This window comes from Ursus maritimus, unplaced genomic scaffold (assembly GCF_017311325.1).
Source record: "Ursus maritimus isolate PB19 unplaced genomic scaffold, ASM1731132v1 scaffold_35, whole genome shotgun sequence".
Lineage (NCBI taxonomy): Eukaryota > Metazoa > Chordata > Mammalia > Carnivora > Ursidae > Ursus > Ursus maritimus.
This window is the reverse complement of record NW_024426119.1, coordinates 16,639,687-16,665,570: the sequence shown is the minus strand read 5'-3', so window position 1 is coordinate 16,665,570 and position 25,884 is coordinate 16,639,687. Positions and strand designations below refer to the sequence as shown.

Sequence of the window (25,884 nt, the reverse complement as noted above, 5' to 3'; positions counted from 1 at the left end):
AACAGTCGTGCCTTCGAGTTCAGCGTGGCTGGGCTGGGCGGTGCGCGGCTTGGTCTGCGTAGGTCACAGCCAGCGCCTTGGTGACAGGGCTGCGCGCGTGTGAACGAGCCGCCTAGCCCAGCCTGTTCCCGCCGGCCCGCGGGAGAGGTCTGCGAAGTCCTCACCCGCTTGAGCAGGTTTACTCTGCCGGACACGGACACACGAACGGCTGTAATTAAAGCCGAAGGATTGCAGTTGCAGGCGACGCACGTCTGCCCCTGGCTTTCCAGCACCTTCCCGTGCACACCCTCCTTCCCCCGAGCGGGAATGGTGGCGGAAGCGTCTGCACAGTCTGCTCCGGCTCCAGGCCCGCCCGCGATGCCCACGGCTCTCCTGTGCTCGGGGAGCCTGCGCTGCTCCGGCCTGGCCTGTTTCCACCGGCCCCGCGCACGGGGCACCGCCCGCTCCAGCACCGTCGCTGCCGGCTGCTTCGGTGGGCCCGCGGACCCCGCAGGCGTCCCCCCTTGAGCCGACCCCAGCCCTTACCGCTGCGGTATAGCCAGCGCTTCCCGAAGGGCTGGCTTGAGACTGCGGGAACGCTGTCTGAGGAAACCGTCTCAAACGTGCCAACCACACACGCCCAACAAAGACCACCCCGCAGCAGCGGGAGCCCCGTAACCGCGCTTGAGAAGTGCGTGCGCCCCACGTGTGCTCTCTCTGTGGAGGGTAGAAAGAGCAAGATGGCAGGAGAAGGTGTTCCAGCCGGGTTCTAGGTCCAGCTCTGCCTCTTCCCAGCGGCTGGTGTGCAGATCCCTGGACTCCTCGGATTCGGTTTCCTCCATAGAAAGGGGGTGTGTCGGCTGCCGCACCTGTTGCGAGGGCCCAGCGAGGCCCTGCGGGGGAACGCATGAAGGAACAGTGTTCTTTTCTTTTCCCCCTCTGGGTCGTGCAGATGTCGACTCTGTAATCTTAAGCTCTACTTGAAATACCAGGAGAAGGTTCTAGCCTAACCGAGGCTCGTTGTGTGTGTATATGGTTTCGTGTAACTACCTCATCATCTGTCTAGGCTTCCCAGGCTCAGCAGGAGTATCTCGAGAATCACATCCAGACACAGGCGTCCGCCCTGGACAGTTTCAACGCCACGAACTCAGCCTTAACGTCGGACTCCATCGGCCTGCAGGTACTCCTCGCTCGCTGCCAGCCTGGGTGCCCTCTGTTACGGGGCAGGCACGCCTAACCAGGGGTGGGCCCCGTGCCTCTATAGAAAAGTAAGTCATGGGATGTCTTCAGATCATGATGCAGGATCCTCCAAGCATGGCCACAGTAAAGACCCCGCCAGGACACAGGTGAGGGAAGTGAAAGGAAGTGCTTCCAAGCGGAGGCTCTGAACCTTCGAGTTGAGTCTGTGTTTGCCTCCGTTAAAACAGAAGTTTAGATCCTGAGCTCCATGCTAGCGGTGTCCCTTTCTCCAGCAGGCGCCCAAGTGGTTTCAGGTGTCAGTGCCTAACACGGCACATCAGCCCCTGCTCCTTGCAGCCCTAGTTGCGGGAAGTTCCACCCAGGCACGGAAAAGGCAGACTCAGTCCCAGACACCCTGTAGTCATGCATGGCGGGGAACTCCCAAAGGCTGCTAAACACGTTTGCCTAATTTAGAAATTGTCTCACAAGAGAAGAAATCCTATGCAAGCCAAAGAATGTCCCATAGTCCCAGACAGGGAAGCAGGAAGACTCAGGACCCTCCAGATGTGTGTTGTCAGCCCGCTTCTGGAGGATTGCTCTCGGGAGGAATCTGATTTGCTGGGAGCTCACCAGGCCAGTGCCACCCGCTCTTACCCTGTCCTGCAACGGAGTCCTGCATCTCCTATGCAAATTAACCTGAGCGTGTTCAGAACAGAGTGTTACATTCACCAGAAACAGTGTCCCTTGGCTTTAGTTTCCAGATATGCAAACAATAGTTTCTGCCTCTCCTCCAAGTTCATTTGGCTCTTATCTTTTTACACTCCTCTTAAAGGTCCTATGGCTGTTACTGTCCTTCCCGGTTCTGTGTAAATAACTTATCAGATAAACAGATTGTCGTGTTGGGATCATCCACTTCCCCATGAACCGAATATTGTCTGGTAACAGCTGTTACGGCAATAGTGCCAACCACGGGGTTGGGCGCAACAGTGGGCCCAGGTGGGCGTCATCTTTGGATTTGTCTGGGAGGCCATTTCTGGGGGGGTCTCGGAGCCCCACCCTTTTCCTTGTCCTTCTTAGTGCATGCCCGTTTTCCCCTGGCTTCAGGCCTGGCCCTGCTCTGGGTAGCCTGGGCTTTCCCTTCCTTCTGCCATCAAGGGGGATTGGCAGAGCTCCCTTTCCTTCTCTCACCTGGGAGGTGCCGCGCCTCACCTGAGTTCAGACCTGGTTGGCGCGGGTACTGACTTTCTGGTTTTTCTTCCCTGCCGTACTTCTGATCTGCCATCCTGCTGGCTCCCCAGGCCGTGAGGTCAGCTGTTAGAACAGGGTCAGCCGTGACCCAGGTACCCTGTCTGGTTCCTAGTTATGGTCCAGCCTCTTGGCCCGGGGCGGACCAAGGAGCTTTATCATGAAATGATTAAAAATTATTGTTAAAAAGAAGGAGGAGAAGGAGAAAAAGGAGGAAGGAAAGGCACCATATCACAGACAGGAAATTCAAGTGCGTCTGAAGATAGTTGGCTTCTTATTTCTGCAAGGCCCTGACCTCTCCCATTGCCCAGACTGGCCCATTTTCATTAGTATTGACCATGAGACCAGACTCTTGGTTTGATGTCACAGAATGTCAGAACGGAAAGGAAGTGCTGAGATGATCTCCAGTCCTCTTGTTTTATGGATAAACAAGCCGAGGTCGGCCGAGAGAAATGCCTTGAACAAGGTCTAGCTAGTAGCAGAGCCAGGACCAGAACCCTGGTCTCTGGGTCCAGATGTAGGCTCATGAGCACAAGCGTTGGACCTGTAAAGCCCGTGGGCCTTGGAGAGTGGGTGGTGGGGCCAGGTGGTTTTAAAGCCCCTTGCAGCTCAAATTATTTTCTCATTCTCTGCTTCCATGTGGCTTCTGTAGTTTCTTTCATATCGATGTGCCTCCATCAAAAATCCTTTCTCCTGATTCAAGGAGGTTTAGGAGCGAGAGGCTTTTTATCCAGAGGGGTGGCTAAGGACTCAGGTAAGCTTCAGGGACTTATCACCCACAAAGAGGACAAAGGTGTTAGACAATGGGTCCAACACCAGAGTTTCCACATCTGACCGAAAGCTGAACACAGCCTGGGGAGCGGGTAGATGGTGGCCATGACCCAGTCCCCGGCGGTGAGAATCCCAGGTTGTGGAGGCCGTTCTCTGTACGGGGGTTAGCCAAGTGGAACCAGAGCTTTAATGACACCAGCATCCAATCGTTCTTGTTCCGGTGGGTGGCCTGGAGCAGTAGTCAACAGGCTTTTGACGCTTGTCGGGCACTTGTCTGAGTCCCCACACTCCGCTCCCTGGTGTCCCCTCATCGCCACCCTTCTCTGCCTGAGAGGGGACGGTGACGCACTTGGGGGCGCCCCCAGCGCCTCGCTGTGCTGTGCCCGTGCTCGCCGGCAGTTCACAGGGACCGCGGCGGCAGCCCTGTAGGGAGACAGGGCAATATCCCCGTTCTTCAAAACACGTTCTGTTCTCTGATTTTGTTGTGGGAGCGTGAAGGATACAGAAAACAGAGAAGGAAATAAATACCCTCCCTAAGCCTACCGCCTGGAGACCCCCTAGTATTTGGGATTTGGGTGAGATTCATCCTAGGCTTCAAAACAATTTTCTCTGCATAAACGCATTTGAACAGCTGCTTGTACATCTGTCTTCTCAAAATGGGATTTGTTCTATCCTTACTATTGTCAAAACCCATTTTTCTCCATGTGAAATGATGCATCGTGAACACTTTTCCTTGGAAAGACTCCATATTCGTCTGTTTCCGTCCATCATAAGCAGTGGCAGCCGGGGGTGGGCAGAGGCTGGGGGGTGCTCGAGGGGAGGCTCGCTGGCCACCCCGCCGCAGAGCCGCAGACCTCTTGACCGCGGTGGTGGGGGACCCTCAGCCCCTCGAACAGCAGCGTCGCGGCCTGCAGCTGCCGGGGCCTGACCTCCGTCTCAGTGGTTAATGGCAAAGGGATGTCCCTGTGCACGGCTCTGGCCGTGTGTACTCACATCGCCGGATCTGGTTTTGATTTCTTTTTGTGTCCGTAGAAAACCCTGGTGGATGTCACTTTGGAAAACAGCCACATTAAGGACCGGATGAAGGACCTGCGGCGGAGCTACGAGGCATCCGTGGGCCAGCTGCGCGAGAGGCAGAGGCAGCTGGAGGTGGCGCAGGTTGAAAACCAGCTGCTGAAAATGAAGGTGAAGTGTGGGGGCGCGGATTCCCCCCGACCCTTCTCTTCTTTCCCTTTTCTCCTCTCTCCTCCCATCTTCAGTAATTCTTCTCCTTTCCTCTGTTTTCCTAGTTGGCGTCGCCCACATTTTTCTGGCCAGCTCTGCAGGGCCTGGCTTGAGGGCACCGAGGGGGTTTCTGTGTTTACTGCTGTCAGTCCAGATTGGGGGGCCCCATGAATGCCCCCAGCGGGCCCTCCTGCCCCGGCCCCAGTGGCCTCAAGGGCTGCCGAGGCCGTCGTCATGGCGCTGCTGTCACATACTGAGAGGGCACTGTGGGGCCCACAGGTCTGGGACGTCAGAAGCTTCACTGTTCAGATTTTCTCTGACGTCTCAAGGTCTTTGTGTGCGGGGTGAGAATAAAGAGCTTGGGAGCACGCGGGAAGAAGATCCGTGGGTGACCAAGGACCTGGGCAGTGTCCCTCTGGTCCTCCAGGCTGTGCCTGTTCCTCAGCGGGGCTTCTCGTGCCTTGGAGGTGTTAGGGCCCCTCCCAGAATGTGAGGCGCGCATTGATCTCCCACCCGCCGGTGGGAGCAGACCCAGGGGTGGCTCAGAGAAAGGCGCTCAATAAATTATTTCCTGGAGGAATTTCATGCTGAGGTCTGTGGTTTTCAGACTGAGTTCAGCACAGCATTAGGCAGTCCTAGAGGAGAGGGCCTCGGAGGTAATGTCCCCACCAGTCTGTTGCTCAGACCAGAATACCTTTGGGACTGGAGGGTGGTGCTATGGAGAACGGAGTTGGGGCGGGGCGCCTGGGTGGCTGAGTCAGTTGTGCGTCTGGCTCTTGGTTTTAGCTCGGGTCACGATCTCAGGGTCGTGGGTTCAAGCCCTGCATCGGCTCCATGCTCACCGGGGAGTCTGCTTGACGATTCTCTCTCTGTCCCTCTGCCCTTCCCCCTGCTCGCATGTCCCCCCTCTCTCTCTCTCTCTCTCACGTAAATAAAGCTTTTTTAAAAAAAGAACTGGGTTAGGGAGACAAACAGGATGTGTGGTCCCCCCCTCCCTGTGGGGCTGCCTCACGGGGGGAGGGGTTGCCATGTTACACCGTGTCGTCACTGTGATGGCCCCATGGGTTTGTGCCTGCACAGTCCGCTGGCCAGACACAACCACCCCGACCAGATCGCTCGAGAGTAGATCAGCTCCTCCTTGTTTCACTTCAGACAGGGCTCCTCTCTTTATGATTTCATATACTGTATGTCTGAAGAAGAGTTTGGAAAAAAGGGGTGTGTTGCTGGAAAAGCCAGAAAGTACTGCTGACTTTTTCTCCTCTCCTGAGCTGGGCCCGCACAGGCACTAGGAGTGCCCGGATGAGCGTTCCCCAGCCCAGGCGGGAATGTTTCTAGATGCAGTGTTTAGGAAGGCACAAATGTATGGAAAGGCTGGCTCCAGATTTCTTACGTGAGCGGAACTTCAGTGTCTCCTGCGTGCGGCTGGCCAGTGTAATTAACGGGACAGCTTCAGCTCCTCGTGGGCAGCTTGCCTTCAGAGGCCTCCCCGCTTCCCTGACATAACAAAATTTTAATATATGCACGTGGTGGGGGGAAAGAAAGCCAGACAGTAGGAAGGTAGTCTAGAAATACGCCTGCACCATTTTACATTCCCACCAGCGGTGTGAGGTTTCTGATTTCCGCACGTCCTCACCAGCGCTTGTGGCTGCCTCATGGCTGGTGGTCGTCCTGGGCGCGTGAAGTGTGTCTCTGGTTTCGTGTCCCCCATAACGGATGATGTCGCCCATATTTCTTGTGCTTCTAGGTCATTTGTATGTCTTCCCAAAGAAGATCTCTGTCAGAGCTTCACCCATTTTAAAATTGGGTATTTTATTTTTGAGTTGTAAAAATTCTTCATATATTCCGGATACAGGTTACCAGATATGTGATTTGCAGATCTTTTCTCCCACTCGCTGGGTTTTTTCACTTTCTTGATGGTATCCTTTGAAGCACAGAAGTTTGAATATTGAACACCAACGACATCTTTCTATGTATCTTTTGTCACGTGCGCTTTTGGTACCCTATCTGAGAAGCCATTGCCTCACCAGAGGTCATAAAGATTTACCTTATGTTTTGTTGGAAGAGTTTTATAGTTCTGGCTTTTACATTTAAATCTTTGATCCACTTTGGCTTAATTTTTGGATATGGTGTGTTAGGTGTCTGACATCATTCTTTCACATGGGGCTATCCATTTGTCCCAGCACCATTTGTTGGAAAGACTATTCTTTACCCATTGAATAGTCTTAGTAGGTAATTTCTTGAAATTTAATTTTTTTTTAAAGATTTTATTTATTTATTCAACAGAGATAGATACAGCCAGCGAGAGAGGGAACACAAGCAGGGGGAGTGGGAGAGGAAGAAGCAGGCTCATAGCGGAGGAGCCTGATGTGGGGCTCGATCCCATAACGCCGGGATCACACCCTGAGCCGAAGGCAGACGCTCAACCGCTGTGCCACCCAGGCGCCCCTAAATTTAATTTTTTTTATAACAGGTAAACGATTTACTTAACTCAGTCAAATGTACAAAACAGTATATTCAGAAATAGACGACACCTGTAATACCCCCTTTTGTCTCTTACTCCTTCCTTCAACAGGTAACCTTTTTAAATTTTTAAATTGTATTGCTTATCCTACTCGTAGTGATCTTTTTTTCAGCCCACAACAGAATACTCAAGAATTTAAAAAGCACATCTTTTGAGGTTAATTAGGGTGTGGAAATCTTATCCAGAGGAAAAGGGTTTGTTAAAATTGATAGAATAAAAGATAATAAAATTTCAGGATCAAAAGACATTAGACAGGAAAAGCCCTTAAAGAAAGGGATTAAGAAGATAGTGAAACGTGGACACATTTTAGAGAGAATTCATATTTTTTTTTTTTTAGAGATGGTGGGAGGGTTGGGGGAGGAGGAGACAGAGAGAGAGAGAGAGAGAGAGAGGAAGAAAATCTTAAGCAGGCTCCACGCCCAGGGTGGAGCCTGACATGGGGCTCGATCTCATGACCTTGAGATCATGACCTGAGCCGAAACTGAGTCAGAAGCTTAACCCACTGAGACAGCCGGGCGTGCCCTAAGAAAATTCAGTTTAAAAGTGGCTGAACTGGGGGACAGGGCTAATATGTACGTACGTTTCTGTCTTTTGAAAAATTCACTCACATGGAGGGTCTTCGTCCTGAGAACACAGGGTGAAGTACCACTTTGTCTTTTTCTACCCATCCGCGCACCCACCCCCCTTCCCGCTGTCCCCCTCCCGATGGCTCCTGCTGCTTCGGTCCCCCGCAGCAGAATCCGGGGTTCGCCGCTGCGTGCCCACCTGCCCCACACCCGCGGTGAGAGGGGCTGGTTCCCCGGAGCTCTGACATGCGTGTCTTTGTAGGTGGAGTCCTCCCAGGAGGCCAACGCCGAGGTGATGAGGGAGATGACCCGGAAGTTGTACAGCCAGTACGAAGAGAAGCTGCAGGAAGAGCAGCGGAAGCACAGCGCCGAGAAGGAGGCTCTCTTGGTGTGTATGTCGCAGCTGCGGAAGAAGTGCCAGAGAACATTCGTCCGTTGTTGTGGGGGAGGCTGAGGCAGCAGGGGTTCTGCTTGGAGGGGAGGCAGCAGACTCTAACGGGGGTGGGGGTCAAGGTGTTGATTCATTGACTCACTCACTGCCCCACTTCTCCCTCCCTGTATTCATCCCCCTCCTTGCCTTGAAGAGCCCCTAGTCTCTGCCTCTGAATGCACCCCTTTCTCTGGCTAGACTCGCCACTTGCCAGTCTCCCGGCTGGCCCCGGGCTTGCGTGCCGCTGTGCCCCCTTCTCCCTCCATTTGCTCCTGTTTCCCTGAAATGCCCTCCTGCCCTTGCTCTTCCCTAAGCTCCTGCAAAGCCTTGACAGTGCCGCGCTCGCCATGCATGAAGTCTTGGCCCTTCATGAGGAGTGGTCCCTGGGTTTGGGAAGCCCACACCCTCTGCTCTCAGCTGTGGCGTTCTGTTCCTGTTACTAGAGCGGGACTGCACACCTCGCTCACATCCTGGCTTCTCCAGGAGCGAGTGTAAGTTCCTTGAAGACGGGGAGTCCGTGGCTGCCTTATCGTGTGCTCTTAAGGCTCTGTCAGTGTGCTAAATGGTTGACCGAGTTGGGGCTTTGCATTACGCGAGAAGGGTCTAGGCATTCTGCATTCAATTCCAGATATGGCCCTCCTTCCCTTTGTATTGTTGGCAAATACACTGACACTTTGAGCATCCAGCCAAGGAAGAAATAACATTCGCAGGCTTGTTTTCTTGACATAAGAAGTCAGGGGGGAAAAAGAGAAAAAAGAACCAGGTGCATTAAAAATCCACACGATGTTTCCTCCTTTCCAGGTGAGCCAGAATCATGGGAGTTCATGATCCGAGTTCATGACGCTCCTAGGCCCCAGGGGTGTGCTTTTAGAGAGACATCATGGTTTAGCAAGGCTGGCGCTGTTTGGACCCGAGTTAGCAGCCTCGGGACTCCAAGGCTGTGCCGAGAACAGTGTGTTTCTTTTGCAGGAAGAAACCAAGAGTTTTCTGAAAGCGATTGAAGAAGCCAATAAAAAGATGGAAGCAGCGGAAATCAGCCTGGAGGAGAAGGACCAGAGGATCGGGGAGCTGGACAGGCTGATTGAGCGCATGGAAAAGGTAACAGACACTGCTCTGGGCCCAGCGCCCACGGCCCAGACCCCCCGCCTCTCCGCGGCCCCTGCAGGCCTGTCTGAAGGTGTGAGGTGCCTTCAGCACTCATCCCGCCCATCCCTCCAATTTGTGATTTAAACAGGAAAGACCAAGCTGCAACATAAAGTAGGAGGAGGTCAAAGTTCTGATTTTTCCTATGGTAACTATTTTGATGCTTTAAAAAGCATTCCATATATAATTATTTATAAACGTTAGTGTTTTCGCACGCTGCTTTGCTGGGGTCCCAAGCACGAACTTCCATCTGCTGAGTAAGCCGTGTTTAAATGTTCCAGCCGTACCCTGAGTGTGCTGTTTCTTGGGCATGCGTCTGAACGGTTGGCTTTTCTCGGACACCCCACATCTGCCAGCCGAGTGGAGGACACCACGTTTTCTGTGGGCGTGGGTGGGGTGGGGGTGGGCTGGGGAAGGCAGGAGCTCGGCTGAGATGATGAAGCCAGTGGAGAGCAAGGGAGGAAGCAGGACATGAGGCAGAACGTGGAAAACGGGAAGAAGGGGTGGGAGAGAGGAAAGAGAAAAAAAACAGGAAGAAACAGGCAGGGTGACCTTCAGCACGTGACGGCTGACTTCTGGGGGAGGAGTGGTAGTTTGGGGGCAAAGCCGTGGCTGGTTTCTGGAGAAGGGCTCTCAGCAGCAGGTGGGTCTGCAGGACAGTGGCCACCTGTCAAGACTGTGACGTCAGAGACCCCGGCTGGGGGCGAGCCAGGGGGAATGACAATGTGCGCGAGGTCGACACCTGGGCTTCCAGTGATTCTGAGGGAGGTCTCCTTACCTCTGGCGTCTGCAGCGTAGGCCCCTTTCAGTCCCCTGATGCGGCGAGGTGTAAGCAGGCCGGGAATGGCATGAAATTCTGTGCTCTGGAGCTTTGGGCCTTGTGGGGCTGCCACTTTAGTTAATCTCTTTGTTTGGGAGGGACTTGAGCGAAGTGAAGAGTCTGTTACAATGTCACCGTTCCTCTTGGGGAAACAGAATCGTATCTTTTATTGAAGAGAAGAGGGTAAAGCGGCATGCCTAAGACTAACATCAGGATCGGTTGGTGGTGGTAGTAGTGAGGATTGGGCAATGATGGCATTTTCTAGAACTCAGGTGAGCTTTCTCCCACATTCCCTCGCCCCGGCAACAGCAGAAGATACTGCCTTTGTAAATGCTCCCCGTGGGTGACCGATTTTCCTGCCACATGCAGGTGCCAAGGGGCGGGCAGCCTGGTTTGAGCAGGAAGTTGGCTAAAATACGGGTTTTAGAATCAGATAGATCTAGGGTTTGAATCTCGCCTCTCTTTCTCTAGCTGTGGGCAGTTATTGACTCTTCCAAACTGAGTTTCCTCTTCTGTAACATGCTGATAGTAATCATTCTTCTGCTTAAGGCTTTGTGAGCAGTGAACGAGAGAAGTCCACACACGGTGCCCAGCACAGCGCCTGGCATACAGTTGTGGCTCAAAAATGTGGGGCTCTGATTTTTATTTTGTTACAGACTTGTGTACATGTCTGCCCCCAGAGCCAGCTTTTTTTTTAGCTGGACTTTTTTCCCCCTAGCTTATCTTCTTTGTACCCTTGGGATCCTGAAAGTAGGGTTTTCCCCCACTGATTTCCACGTGGAGCCTGTGTGAGAGGCGATGGGCGGGAGGCCGGGGAGGTGGGAAGGCCGGCCCTCCCTGCCAGCATTTATGGGACACGGGATGTTCCCCAAGTCCTGTTGGCTTTTTCTGTAGTGAATGAAAATGGGTTGTCCTTTCTCCAAATCCTCTTTTCCATTTAGGCGAGAGATAGGCTTGCTTTATTCCACTAGGATTAGGTATTCCAGCTGACTGCCCCTTCTCCCCCGGAGATCCCTCTTTCAGAGCAGGAGAGACCAGATGTCGCTCACATGCCATGTAAACAGCGTGTCCTCAGGCATGAACTGTGTTCATGAACAGTGCGTATCCTGCTTGTGCCTATTTTTGGATTTTCAAAACACCTTTTTTCTTTCTTTCTTTCTTTTTTTTTTTTCCTGATTAGTAAAAATCTTTCAAGGAGTGTGATCTCCCAGGGACCCTGCTGTAGAAAAGGTGATGGTCTCTGCTTGGGTGATGGTTTGACAGGCATATACAGATGTAAGAAATCATCGCGTAGTGTACGTTTGAGATTCGTCGTACTTCAATTTAGGGGGAAAAAGCGAACTTTTAAAGTGTGCTGTGAGTGAGAGCTTGCCCTACTCTATGATGGCTTCTTTTCTGGGCGTCTGCCATGGGGGTGCTTGCTTGTGAAAAGTCCGTCACTATCATTTCAGGGCTGTTGTGGACTTCCAGCCAGCAGCGAGCCTTGCGAGGACAGGGGAGCATCCTGCCCTGGTGGGCCCTGGACTGTGTTTTTGCTGGAGAGATTTAAGAACAAAAACAGATCCCCACTAAAAGTTGTCTCCCTTTAGGATGCTAAATCCATCAATGTAATATGTACTCTTTCTGCGAGGGCGGACCGTTCCCCCATCTCTTTGGTCTGTTCCTTGGGATACCACAGCCAGTAGCTTCAGAAGTTATGGGAGTTAGAGTTTCAAAGATTGGCTTTTAATAATTTGGCAGTACGAGTTTGTTGGGAGAATTTCTGAGAATAATGATGAGGCACAGGTGTACTTAGGGTCTAACGTAAAATAATCTCCCAATATGGTGAACAGGATTTGATAAATTTCATCAGAAGGAAATCTACAATACCAACGTCTGTAATGTGTTTCTAGAGCAATTTTGGTTACGATGGGTGCTACGCTTTTATCAATATTTTGCACTTTGTCCAAGGAAATAATGGTCCATATTCTTATATTACCTTTTCTGGGTAAACTTCTAAATTTGCATATATACAGCAAAGGGTACATATCATTATGCACAGCTTGATCTATGTGCTAGTTTCCTACGGCTGCTCTAATAACCCCCTGTTCGTGGCTTAAAACAACCCCAGTTTATTATCTTATCGTCCTGGAGATCAGAAGTGCTAAAGTCAAGGTGTCGGCAGGGCTGGGTTCCTTCTGGAAGGTCTAGAGGAGAGTCCGTTTGCTAGGCTTTTCTAACTTCCAGAGGCTGCCTGCATTCCTTGACTCAGGGCTCCAGCCGGCAGCTTCAAAGCCAGCCCTGTAGCATTTTCCAGTCTCTCTCTCTCTCTCTCTCTGGCTCCAGCCCTTCTTCCTCCTGCCAGTAAGGGCCCAGCTGGATAATCCAGGGTCATCCCCCCATTTTAAGACCCTTACCTTAATCCCCTCTGCAAAGTTCCTTTTTCTGGGTAAGGCAGCCCATCCCTGGGGGGTCACCCATTATTCTGACAGTCACAATACATTTTTACAAGTGAACCTCCCCGTGTAAACACCATCTGGGTTAGTATATAGGATATTACCCAAATTCCAGAGATCCTTTTCTTGACGATGCAGCAAATAATGGAGAATTTTGCACTATTGACTTAAGGGTATGGTTTTTCATTTTTTATTTATTTTTTATTTTTTTTTTAAAGATTTTATTTATTTATTCGACAGGATAGAGACAGCCAGCGAGAGAGGGAACACAAGCAGGGGGAGTGGGAGAGGAAGAAGCAGGCTCATAGAGGAAGAGCCTGATGTGGGGCTCGATCCCAGATCGCCGGGATCACGCCCTGAGCCGAAGGCAGATGCTTAACCGCTGTGCCACCCAGGCGCCCCTGGTTTTTCATTTTTTAGAGCTATAAATTCCCACAAGATATCTGAACCTAAGTTGATGGAATACTTATTTATTTATTAAAGATCTATTTATTTTTATTAGAAAGAGTGTGCACAAGCAGGGGGAGGGGCAGAGGCAGAGAGCGAGTCCTCAAGCAGACTCCCCACGGAGCGTGGACCCCTTACATGGGGCTCAGTGTCATGACCCTGTGATCGTGACCTGAGCCGAAACCAAGAGTTGGACACTTAACAGACTGAGCCACCCAGGCGCCCCGTAAAAGGAAACCTTGAATGGCTTTATCCAGGGTATTTGTCTCTAAATCATAAATACGTCTGTAAATGCACACCAAGAGATGTGGCATTTTTGAACTTTGGTTGGACTGTGGTGGGGGACTGCATAGACCCTGCTGGGTACAGACTTGACCCCACTAGGGCAGGAATTGCTCGGTATACATTCTCTGTCCAGCTTGGGACTCTCTGATTCGAATACCGGTGTCTGTTTCAGGAACGTCATCAGCTGCAACTCCAGCTCCTGGAGCACGAAACAGAGATGTCAGGGGAAATAATGGACTCTGACAAGGAAAGGTAAGACGAACGCCCTTGACCATGTAATGGACTTGGACGGTGGACATGCTGTGTTTTTGTGGCCTCGCCAGGTCCTTGCATTTTCCTTCATTTAATCATCCCTATTGCAGACTCACACGTGTAAAATAGCGGGCCGAGAGCCTCCACTACGGGGCCGGTTTCCTTAGGAGTCAGAGCCACGTCTTGCAGCCCACGGCTGGTTCTTAGTGCAGAGACACACACGGCAGGCTGTCTCGGGTGCAAAAGTTCAGTCTATGAATGTTCTCCATGACCTTCAACTGCACAGGACGCACCTTGTTGATGAGAAGACTCATTAGCTGTGACTAATACCATTGCGGTGGAAACTAATTTTAAAATGCCTTTTTTGGTTTCCAAACGTTGTTTACTCAAACCTGGCCTTGTGCCCTGGCTACGGGCATGTAAAGCCCTGCATCGAAAATGAGGGCGCCGTACGTGGTCTCCTCTAGAAATCGGAGGGCAGAGAGGCTATGCATGGCCCTCTGGTGAAGGAAAACAAGGTTGGGATGATTCGAGCAATTTGAGCCAGTTACTTAACCTCGATGACATTCCTTGCTTATCTGCAAACTGAGAATTCTTTTTAAAGGGGGAAAGGGGTTCGGGTGACGAGGGCAGTGCCCGTCGCACTGGGTCATTAACTGAGAGGGAGCTGGGGGGCGTGCTGCCTGCCACGTGGTATGCGCTGGAAAACGTCCGTTTTCCTTCCTCTCTGCAACTTCGGACTTTGCAGTCTTGTGTAGACGTGAACGTAGCCTGACAGAGAGGGGAGGGGTAAGCAGACCACCAGACCCTATGTCCACGGCTCCATGCCGTGGCCCCAAAGCCCTGAAGAGGTCGTCTGCTGTTACTTTAGTTTCACCGAACCGAGCAAAGTCAGAGGATAGTTTGTGCTGTTTTAAGACAAAACTAAGATGTGTCTTAGGAAGTGACCCCATCTGTTTTGATGCAGAGAAGGCCTTTCAGCATATTTCCCAGTTTCCCAAAGTAAATGATGTGTAGACAACTACAGCTGCAGACTTCCCAGGCCTCGGCCCCTTGATTTCAGACAGCACGTTGTGGTACCAGACTCCCCTCCTCTGTTTTCCGATTCGAGGCATTTGGCTTGTATAATGTATAGTGTATAGTATTGTATTAACTCCAGAACAGAGAGCCCCTCATTCTGTAAGTGGTGCCCCCCACAATTCTGTTTCAGTCCCTGGAAAGTAGAGTTGCTGTCCTTAGAGAAGGTAAACCTTGCCAGTGGGAGCTGGGAAGCGCGCTGTGTCCCTCCTGCAGGGGGTGGTGGACGGGTAGTGACTCCCCCGGGAGACTCAGGAGGAGGAGGAATGCCCGGCCGAGTTGCCCTTCCTGTTCTGGGCAGTGCTCCCTCCAGCCGTGGCTCTCGGGGCCACTGTCGCTGCTCTGGCTGAGGACCTCACGGCTCCCTCTGCTCTGTGTTAGGTATCAGCGGCTGGAGGAGGCGTCTGCCAGCCTCCGGGAACGCATCCGGCACCTCGACGACATGGTGCATTGCCAACAGAAGAAAGTCAAGCAGATGGTTGAGGAGGTAAGCCCCTGTGGGAGGCTGCGGGCCAGGAGGGCTGCCTGTCCTGGGGACACGTCAGCCCGAGAGCCAGCTCTGACCCTCAGCTCAGTTTTCTGTGGCTCACGAGTGAACGTACTCAGCCCACTGTCTTCATGGCCCAGAGGGAAATTTCCTCACCTGCCCCCCCCACCCCTGCCCCGGGACCGGTGATTATCCCTCTAATCACATCAGAGGGTTACAGTTACAAAGGCTGGGAAGCACAGTTCCTAAGCTCGCTGGCTTTCAGAGGGCAGGGATTCCCCAAGGGGCTGCCTACAGCTCAGGGGACCCGAGGGTGGGACAAGAAAAGTCCCCTTTAGCTCAGGTCTCCGCACTCCCTTGCATCTAGCGGCCTCTCTCCCAGGGACCACTCCATCTTTTCTTCCTCGCTGGATAGGTGTCTCTTTTCTCCCCCACTCCCTATTTCCTCCCTCCTCCTCTCCCTTTTTCCCCTCATTCTCTTCTCCATCCTTTCTCTCTCCGTCTGTGGGATGTCAGACCAAGTTATAGGTTTACTATATGCTGGACATAGCTTACTTGTCTGTTTTTCTAAATGGAAAAAACAGGTAAGTTGAACATTTCTATTTCTGCTGGAGGAAAAAAAAATTCTTTCGTGTCACTGTAACCCATCTTTCTCGTGGTGCTCGGTAGAAGAAAGCCCGAGCGGTGGTGCAGCGAATCACAGGTTCTTGAATCGTTCTTGCTCAATTAATAAATCAGATAGAAAAAAAGGAACAGTCTGTCCTAACAGGGATATAAATTCCCTACGGTCTAATTCTCTATCTTGCATCGAAAGGGCTTTAATTTAATTAAACATTTGGTTGGCAGTGGGAAAACTGAAAAAAATTTTTTTCCTTCTATGAAGCACTGCTCTGAAAAGTTATCTGTTAATGAATTACTGAAATTAAAAGCATGTCTAGTAATAAATCACACACATCACAGACAGAGAAGACTGAAAGTATGTCTATTAATCTCTAAAATGTTGGCGGGATTCGTGGAGTGAGGTTAAAGTCAGGGGTTGTGAGGTTGGGGAAGGGTATTTTCTTCTCTCGTCGGATAAACGTATACATTAGGTGAGATCCGTTGCCTTCGACAAGAGATGCAGTCAGACCGCGTTGGCTCCCGTGAGTCCTACGTTGGCTCGTCTGCGAGTGTCCGGGAGCAGGACAGAAGAACGAGGAGCCCCTCTGCACTCCCACTGCACAGGCAGGCAGGAGCGGCAGTGATGGGTCGATCCTGCCCGGTCATCCACACCAGCTGGGTGTCCGGAGCGGTTTCCCCAGGAAAAGCATCGCTTCGTCGTGCTTAGTTAGCATCTCCGGGAATTATGACGGTCAGGTCATAGCTTTTCTGCGTCTGAACTTCGCACTCAGGAAGTCTGGGGCAAGGGTCTCCCTGTCTCCCCATGTGGCTCTTTGACTGTGGAGCGCTACCTTTCTCCCAACACACCACAGGGAGCTGGTGTGCGTTCTTAGATTTTATCTATGAACCAGGGAACAAAGCCTCATACCAGTTGGCTTCTGTTTCGGTTCCAATGGGTCAGGGTTTAAGATTGGTACCCAAATCAGAGATCCTTCTTCAAAAGATACTTTCAAGTGGTTTAGGATTCTCTGTTTTCTGATTTCTGGAATAAAACAGACGTACCAATTTGAAGGGAGCAGGGGAAAATCGATATATGAAAATGGGGAAGCATATAAAGAACACTGTCCATGCCTTGCTTTCCTACCTGTGACTTAATATCTCCCGGAGAAGCTTCTCTAAGTCCGGACGATGTGGTCTAGAAGACACAGTCATCAGGGGGAAATCGCAGGCTGAAATGTAGGGCGTCGTCGTCAGAGTGAGCGCCACCTAGGGGCCAACTGGGTTTCAACAGTGCGTGGAGACTGGAAAGAAAAGAGAAGACTTTTTATTCTAAATTTAAGCAGCTACCTAAATCAGGTAGCAAGAATTCACGTGTCTGCCCAGCTACCATGTTAACTCATACCACAAAAGGATGGTTTAAAATCTCAATTGCTGCAGCCCTTGACTGTGAATAGATTTGTTTTTCTTGAGCTAGAAACATGTAAAAGGAACATGGGCAGATGAGCGTGTTTAGAAGAGCAGAGTCAGGTTGGAAAGGAGTTGAGAGCTCAACTCTCAACTCAGGGGACCCGAGTTGATTCAGGGAGCGGCTGAAGGACTTGGGGAAGAGACAGGCAAAGGAGAGGCTTGAGAGCTGAATTCACGGCTCAGAATGCATTCTTGTTTACTGTTGCAATGCAAGACCGCGCCCGAAGCCCTGGGAGGCACTTGCAGAGAGGCAAATTTCAGCTTTGCATTTCACGTCAAGAAAACATTTCTTTTTTTTTTTTAATAAAGATTTTATTTATTTATTTGACAGAGATAGAGACAGCCAGCGAGAGAGGGAACACAAGCAGGGGGAGTGGGAGAGGAAGAAGAACGCCGGGATCACGCCCTGAGCTGAAGGCAGACGCTTAACAACGCTGCCACCCAGGCGCCCCAAGAAAACATTTCTAATATTGGCTGCCCTGGGAAGGTAGTTAGCCCTTCCTGCCGGGTGCAGTTCTCACGGTCCAGGACTTGGGCTCGAAGCTCTTCATGTAGTGTGCTTTATTGTTCACTAGGCTATACGATCTCAGCAGCATCATTACTTCGCATAAGCAGCACAGTCAGCAAATTCATAACCTCTGACTTTAGAAGTTTATTTTTATCTGTGAACTCCAGCTATCCAGATAGTGAGACAAACTTGACCTAGAAATAGAGGCCGACTTCATGTGCAGCAGATGTTAGGGACAGTTTTGCTTCCCTCGCGTGAAGTCTGAAAGCTTGTCCGTGTGCTAGCTTCACATTTCCCAAGGGTGGGGGTCCAGGCTGCACCCACTGCTGGTCTCATTTTAGCCAGAATGTCTACGAAGAAACTTAGTTTACTGAAACGATGGGCTGCTTTTTCCAGCTCAAGAATGAAAAAAGTGTTACTGAGGTTCTTGGAATCCTTAAAAGTGAAGTCATGTATTTCCTTCCACCTTTAGTAGGATATAATTTCATAATAATAACAACAACAATAATATAAGGAATAAAAACGAGCTGGCCTGCATTTTGCAGTCATTGACCTGATAAGGACTTGATTTTCACTGTGTGGGGTGGGCTAACCGCAGGTCAGGGCAGGGTGGGCCCTTCTGAATGAAGGATTGGTATATGTCTTAAGGGGTCAAGTTCGATGCACAGTGAGTGTCTTGTGTGACGTGGGGGACCAAATACCCTTACCGGGCTATATCTTTCTAGCAAATTACATCTCCTTTTGTGGTGGATGTCAGGGATTGGTTACCCCCCTCCTGTCACTAATTCTTCCAACTGGTTGTGACTCTGACAAAATAAATAAATAAATAAAAACGAAGCGAGCCCATATTTGATGCTTTTAGACTTCTAAGGGTGTGCCAGAAAATATAGAGGGACTGAACTTGTGGGGAGATTCCCGGGCCTGTGGATTCACTAGGTAAGTAAGCACCAGCACGTTCTCTGTGCCCGGGGCAGGGCTGGTCCTACCCTCCGGGATCTTACCATCTGGTGTAACCTACCTTCCAGAGTCATTCTTGCGCATGGGCTTCTTTCTTCTGTTGAAAGTCTTGTTGGGATGGGCGGTCCTCGGTGCGGGGTGCGGCTGCGTTCTTCGGCTTGCCTTTCAGGGACGGAGATGGGGCGGAGCAAGAGCCTGGGCGGAGCCTGACGCGGGAGCCACGCCCCCTGCCGCTCGCGCGCTCCGCTTCTCCCGCTCTCCCCACGGCCAGTCCCCCGCCAGCCAAAGCGGCTTTGCTGCCAAGGGGAAGATTACCTGGAGGAAAGGACAAATGCTTATTTGCCCTCGAAAAGGGGCATCTTCTCTTACGTTTTTGTCAATAGGCAGTGATACTCTGGAGCTGCCTCCATAGTAATTTCGCAGAGCGCTCCTCGACCTCCTCGCTTCCCATTGCCGTCTCGGTGGGCGAAGTGGTTCTTCCGACAGGGTGGGTCTCGCGGCAGAGGAGACGGTTCTGGCTTTGGACTTTTCTTACGCAGATAGCCGTTCTGCTCCCGCTTGTCCCGCTCTGTGATTTAGATGTTTCACGAGCGGGAAGGTGGGGGGATTGATTCTCTTATTCGCGCTTCTCCGCCCAGGCTGCGCATTAGAATCACTTGGGGAGCTTTAAAACATGCCAGGCCTGGCAGACGGCCGTGGGAGGAAGCTGCTGGTTAGGGAAGGGGTTTTGGTGCGGTTTTTTTTTTAAAGCTGCGCAAGATTCCAGTATGCAGCCAGGGTGGAGAACCAGTGCTCTGAATTTCTAGAGCGATGGTTTTGGTCTCCGTGCAGGGTTTCCATGTGTTCCTGTGTTCAGCCAGCCTCCCTCACAAGCTGCTGTCCCTGAGGGGAAGGCTGGTGGTGAACTTGGATTGGAGTGGGAACAGCTCCAGGGAAGAGGGCCAGGGAGACCACTGAGCAAGGACCATGAGCATGGACGCGGGAGAACTGGTCCCAGCGTGTGACTGTCGGTCTTGTCAGGGGACCGGGCGCTTGTTGCCAGCCCCATCGGGAGAGGGTGCTTTGACAGCTCACTCTTAATGCCATACTGGCCTGGTGGTATCCAGATGAAAAAACTTCCCAGAGGCTCGCCAGATGCATCTAGAGAGAAGATCTCACCGAGTGGTAGATGGCGCACACTTGTGAAATAGATACTAGGCTCAAAGGGACAGAAGCCAGTCCTCCTGCCATCCTTGGAAGCTGAGAACCTGCCACTAACAGACCCGAAGTGGTTCTCATGGATCTCCTTCCTCCTGTGCTTGTGGGTGCGGGTGTCTGGCTTCGCCCTGCTTTACGTTCCTTCTGTCCACACACAAGACGTTACATTTGGCCCCACTGTACCTCTCTGGAAAGAGAACACAGTTCTTTGTTGAAACAGTAGTATTCACAGCGGCTGCTTCTCAAGCGCAAACCGAAGCAGAGCAGCTTTGCAATCCTAAGAAATCAATCTGGAAGTATTTAATTATCATCTCTTTGGTTTTTTTAATTTATTTTTTGAGAGTGATGGTCATAATGCTATAGTTTTTTGGGGGGGACACAACCTGGATTAGAGACAACAGAGGAGGAGCTACTCTCCTGAGAGTTGAGGTTTGGGTTTCTGGTTTCTGGCTCTTCTTGAGCCAGTCAGCAAAGCAGGGCTTCCCTTCTCTTTTTTCAAGTCCCTAGAACTTACCCCCTCGGCCCTGAATTTGCAGGCACCCCCTGCATTAGAGACCTAGGAGACATGCGGTTAGAGACCTCGACGGGTACAGAGGCTGCAGAGACAACGGGATAAGCAAGGACTTGAGAGTCAGACCTGCGTTTACTAGCTGTGGAAACTTCAAGAAGTTTTCTTGTTTGTAAGATGGGGTGAATAACTAAGAGGATTTTTGTTTTGGTAAGAGCTAAATGAGATGATGTACATAAAATACTTAGAGCATATTAATCAGAACATAGGAAATACCCAATAAATACAAGTTGCTGTTATTATTATTGGTGGATGGGTTCCTGCTGTGTTTACCCAGAGTCCAGTGAAATGAATTAAAAGCAAAAGTAGCTGAGTTGACTTCTTGACAGATACACAGAGCTGCCCTTCTCTCCTTCGGGAGTCTTATGAGCCAAGTGGAATCTTTGGGTATGCTTCTCTCCTCTCTTCCGTGCTCCATGCTGTGTTCCATCTCAGCCACCGGTCCCTTGAGTAGAATATTTACACACAAGACCATTAAAACCTTTTAACGTTCTCGCCATCCCAAGAATCTTCCATTTTAAATGGATCAGCTGTTTGTTAGCACTGAAGTCATTGTAAAACTACCATGTGGTGTGCTGAAATGTACAGCACAAAGGTACATTTCTGCCGAATGCCCTGTGTTTAGGCACTTGAGAGTCCCTTCCGTCGCTGATAATCTAGCCGAGCGGGGGTAGGGAATGGAGTCATAGCACTGAGCCCACAACCCTAATCCACTCAATTCACCTGTTTCCAGATCATGTCACATGAGCTCTTCTCCAGACTTAGTCTCCGGTTCTTTGGAAGATGATAAAACGGTAGCCTGGGTTGGAAGCAATTCCTTTTATTGTTCGTGATTAGAAGAATACTTGTGCTCTGCTGGGAAGAGGTGGCATGTCTGTGTGAGGAGCCGAGAAACAAAACAAGAAGGACATGGTGTGGAGAGGAAAACCTGACCACGCAGGGCTCTCATTTGTGAAAACACCACACACTCTCACCTCAACTTCTCCAGCCTCACGCTGCAGAGCCAAGAGACCTCAAAGGATATTTTTAGAAACTTGGGTTCCTAGACATCAAATTCTTGAAGAGCTACGCTGAAAAATAATACTAAAAAATAACTCAGGAAGTGCCAGGTGAAGGCTGGTTCTAAGATCTTGGGAAAGGAAGCCTCACTTCCGGAAAAGCTGCCAAAGACAACTGCTAAGGCTGGGACGCGGGCTTGAAGAACTTGAGTGCTCCGGGAAGGAAGTGCTCCCCACCGCTCACACCCCACATAAGACGGAAGCAGCCACGTGTCCGAGTAGTTTGGTTATATTTGCACATGGGAGGGGGCCCTGAGGATGTCCTCTCGGAATGGAGATCAAAAGCACTAGTCAATGTAGCATTCTCTTTGTTGAAGCAGGGTTTGGTTTGCTTTTTATCCCCATGGGCATTCTGCCCAAATAGACAGTTTGGCTAACTTCATGGAAAGGAAAAGTCTGAGGCAAAGAGAAATATATTTGATTGAAATAGATCAAAGTGAAATATACTCCATACCTGCTTTCTTGTTACAGAGATCTTCTTGAGAAAGCCACAGGGGCTGGTAGGTCACCAGAACTCAACAGTTACTGGAGACTGGTGGTGGTAGCAGCAGCGGCAGTGGTAGTAATAGTCAGTGGGTGGGTTAGCCTAATAAGCTAGTAGACTGGGCTGACTTCGTTAAGGGGCGGGGTGTCACTTAGGCATTGGGTGGTTCTCTACTCCCACTCCTCCATGGCAGAGTGGGTGGGTAAATGGTCTCCTGTCAGTATTTGTCTTTGGTCTTTCATTCAGATGCTTCTACCCCACGTTAGCAAGTCGGTAGTGGGTGGGGAAAGAAGCCTTGGATTCTTAGGGCTACAGTTCGTCCCGTGGCCACTCACATCCCCACCCAAAGGAGGTGTTACTGAGAAGTTTGAAGCAGAATTTATTTAGAGTAAATAAAAATGTTACAGTTTCAAATTCTCATGTTCAACATATTATTCACTTCTTTGTTTTAAAATCTTAGATACTTTAAAATGTGAAGTTTTTAGAAGGTATCAGAAAGCTCACCATGTGTGCGAACCTTTTTTTTCCCCTATACATTATGGAAATATTGCAGGTTTATTTTATGACACCTGCTGATTAATATATTCAGGATACAAACTGTCCGTTTAAGGGAGCAGGTCTTTTCTTTGTAAATGTCGCTGAATCCACTTTCTCTTTGTTGAGATTGTTTGCAATTGGCTGTAAAATATTTCTCAGAGACCTGGGTGCCCACGTTCTGCCTGTAGCGTTTGTGAGGCTGCACCTGTGTGCCCAGTAATTATCAGCCACTGAATGTTTCTCATGCTTCTCGCCCATGCGTCTAGACCCAGCATTCCCGCGTTCATCCTCTATGGGGCGTATTATTAGCACAATGTTTTTTTGGCACAGGAAACTGAAACTTCGAGTCTTAAAAAATAAGTAGCTGGCAGTCTCTCAGCAAATGATGATGGTGCTGGGGCCACAACAAAACCTTTGTCTCCAAAGCCAGTGTTCATTCTTTGCTTCTCATTTTTGCGTATTTTTTTAATTGGAAAAAAAATTTTAATGTGGAAAATTAGAGAGAATGGTAAAAACAAAGACCCAGCTACTCTCCTCTAGAAGTGACAAAATGTTAACATTTTGGCATATTTCAGATTTCTTTCCCAAGTAAAAGAAAACAGTAGAAAGAAGAGGTTCTTTTTAGTCCTCTGATCTTTTTCCTTCTTCCCCACTCCCTCCCTCTTCAGAAGCCATTTGGTCTCCATCCAGGCCATGTTTTAATGCTTTTACTACATACATATGTATCTATTATCAGTATTTAGCCTAATGTATGTGTTTAAAAATGTAAGTCCATCTTTATTTATAATATACAAGTAAGTAGATTTTAGTGTATATAGTATTCAACTTTCCCCCCCAATTTTGCTTTGGTTTTTGGTGTTGCTCTCTATGGAGCTGCAGTGTTTATTTTAATGGATCGCTGATGTTTCATTGTATTAATGTAGCGTCATGTGTCCCATTGATAGATATCTAGCTTGTTTCCGAATTTTTCTTCTTTTACAAACGATGCCCAGCCGTCCCTTTGCTTCTGCAGTCAGGGACCGTGGCTGGTGGAGGAACTGTTAGGGCCTGGCGCTGGCACAGGTTCCCCTTCGCTAGGTGCGGCCCAGCGGGTCTCTGGAGTGCGCTCCCACTCCCACCCGCCGGGCGGTGGATTTCCCCACACCCTCACCACCCCTTGGCGCTGTTGGGCTATAATTTTAGCGGTTGTGAAATGGTATCTCTTTGCCTTAATCGTAATTGGCTTCAGCCTGACCGCTGCTCATCGCTGCGGGGGCCACTGAACATCTTTTCATCCGCGTGGCAACCATCCGGGCTTCCGCCTTTGCGAACTGGCCGTTCCTGTCTTTCGTTCACGTTCCCGTGTAGTTATCACCCCTCCTGCTGATTTGTCGGAACTCTGGATACTACGGATATTGATCATGTGTCACAGAGTGCTTGGGTGCGGTTATCCTCTGCCAGCCAGGGTGTGTGTGTGTGTGTGTGTGTGTGTGTTTACGGTACCTTGTACAAGTGCACACATTTTACATGTTGCTATGAACTTGTCAGTCCTTTGGTGCTGTGTTGTGTGTCTTGTCTGTTTGCCACCAGGATATTTTCGCGATAGTTTTAGAGTTTCGTTTTTCATCTTTATGGCTTTAGTTAGAACCCCCACCGCGCTCATACCCTTTGTCTTCTCTTACTTTGTTTCTCCGTAGCACTTAGGTCCTCTAATATATATACTACACTTCTCCGTTTTGCTCACTTATTGTTGTCTGTTTGTCCCACTAGAATGTAAGCCCCACGAGGGCAGTGGCTTCTCTCTGTTTTGCCCTCGGCTATGCTCCTAACGTCTGGAGCAGTCGCGGGCATATAGTAGGTGCTCAATAAACATTTGCTGAATAAATAAAGAACAATCCATGTGGAATTTATTTTTGTGTATATAGTGCGAACAGGGTTGCATTTTTCATTTTGTGGTTTTTTGGGTTTTTTTGTTTTGTTTTGTTTTTTTCTCACAGAAAGCTTGTTTCTCTAACAGTGTTGAACCGAATATTCCATCCTGGCTCCTTTATCTAGCTGGAGTCGCTTCCCTTGTGCCGCTGTTTTTCGATACTCCTGTTCTCCTACCCTGATGGGTCCATCAAAAACACATTTAAGAGCGCCTTTTATGAACCCAATGCAAACATGGACGGGCGTTCTTGCCCTCAGAGGACTTTCTGGTTGGTACTAAAACTTGTTGGAACTCAAGGCAAACTGTGACGAGTATTAAGCGGGGGTGTGAGCTGCGTGCTGGGGACAGAGACGCTGGAGACAGGACTGAGATCGTAGGCTTCCAGTACATTGAATCTGGCTTTGCATCCCGCCCCTCTCCTGACTGGGCTTTGTATCTTGAGCGAGTTACTTGTTCTCCAGCATTCGGTTTCCTTATCAACCAAGTGAGGAGGGTCAGGATCGGACCTGCTTCTGAGGCTGATGTCGCGCGTGCTGGGGGCTTGGCGCAGAGTTCCTAAGTGCTCACTAATGATGTGGGTCCAGAGGCCTTGGGGAGGAGGTGACATTTGACCACGTCTTGCAGGATGGATTGGATTTTTCTAGGCAGGGATTGAATGGGTGGAAAAGGACATGCTAGACAATTATAGAATAACAACAACAAAAAACAAAAACATGGAGACCAGAAGGTATAGGGTGAGTTCAGGGAGCGATCCGTCGAGTTTGACTGGGTCGTGGTGGGCAGGGATAATGCGGAGGCTGGAAATGAGGTGGAGACAAGTCGCAGGTTCGCACGCACTTGGCGCCAAGCTGAGAAAATGTCCAGTGTTACCCTGCTCCACATTCCTCAGTGGGGCCTTTGCCTGCTCAGGTCTGACCCCAGAGTGATGCCTCTGGCAGGGGGTAGCCGCCCGAATAGGAGTGGAGAGAAGTCGGAAGGGGCAGCTTGGAGGCTCCCGGGAGAAGCCTGGCCGGTGTGGGTGAGGAGCCACGTTCCAGGACGGTTGAACTTAGGGACATTAGAAAAACCACCACTGTTTAGGGACCAGCTGTGTCCCACGTGTGGAGCTGGGGCTGTCACGTGCCTCGTCTTCCGTTCGTCGGAAAGCGTCCTCTCCCTGGCCGTTCCTGTCCCTGCTACTGCAGCTATCGAGGAAAGCGTGGGGCTGGGGACACTGCGAGGGCCTCTTTCCCACTTCTTCTTTCCACTTTCCTCCTCTCAAGTCAGAGGGAGAAAGAACAGCCTCAAGCCCCAGGGCCACCGCGGATGCTCTGTAGGGGGGATCCGAGCCAGCGTGCTTCCCAGGCTCGCCTGTTCCCCGCGGCGTTGCGGTGATAGCTGTCCTCACCCGGGAGGGTGGAGGCAAATCTCCGAGCGTCGTGTGGCGAGAGAAAAAGCCAGGGCCTTGACATCAGGGAGATGGAGGCTAAGATCTCAGCCCTGCCGGCATCCGGCTCTCGGGTGACCGGCTCTCCCGGTTTGCCTGCGAACAAGAAAGCTCCCGGCACACGAGATCCCAGTGCCGAAGCCTGGGCAGCACTGGGCAAGCGGGGGTGGGCCGGTCACTGTCTTCAGCCCCCGGGTCTGACCCCTTCCCTCACCCCATCGGCAGGTGCGTCCTGCCTCGGGGGCACGGGACATCCCCGTGCCTCTCCCCTTACCGCACTTCGTCGGGCGTCTCTCCGCTTACTGCCTGCCT

General features: G+C 50.6%; 1 protein-coding gene and 1 long non-coding RNA gene across 2 annotated transcripts in view; one reads left to right on the top strand and one right to left on the bottom strand.

The window, feature by feature from the left end:
- The window catches only part of LOC103676852 (myocardial zonula adherens protein), an 85,587-nt gene that overhangs the window by 29,537 nt on the left and 30,166 nt on the right, over nt 1–25,884 (top strand). The window contains exons 5-10 of the mRNA XM_040620596.1: nt 1,046–1,159; nt 4,207–4,359; nt 7,748–7,873; nt 8,885–9,013; nt 13,218–13,297; nt 14,756–14,861. Coding sequence (XP_040476530.1) covers nt 1,046–1,159; nt 4,207–4,359; nt 7,748–7,873; nt 8,885–9,013; nt 13,218–13,297; nt 14,756–14,861 — 708 coding nt within the window. The remainder of the gene's footprint in view (nt 1–1,045; nt 1,160–4,206; nt 4,360–7,747; nt 7,874–8,884; nt 9,014–13,217; nt 13,298–14,755; nt 14,862–25,884) is intronic.
- Nucleotides 15,829–19,879, bottom strand: LOC103676789. The gene is made up of 3 exons (XR_572220.1): nt 18,455–19,879; nt 16,606–16,762; nt 15,829–16,503 (listed from the first exon to the last, which is right to left on the bottom strand). It is a non-coding gene; the product is annotated as an uncharacterized LOC103676789 (long non-coding RNA).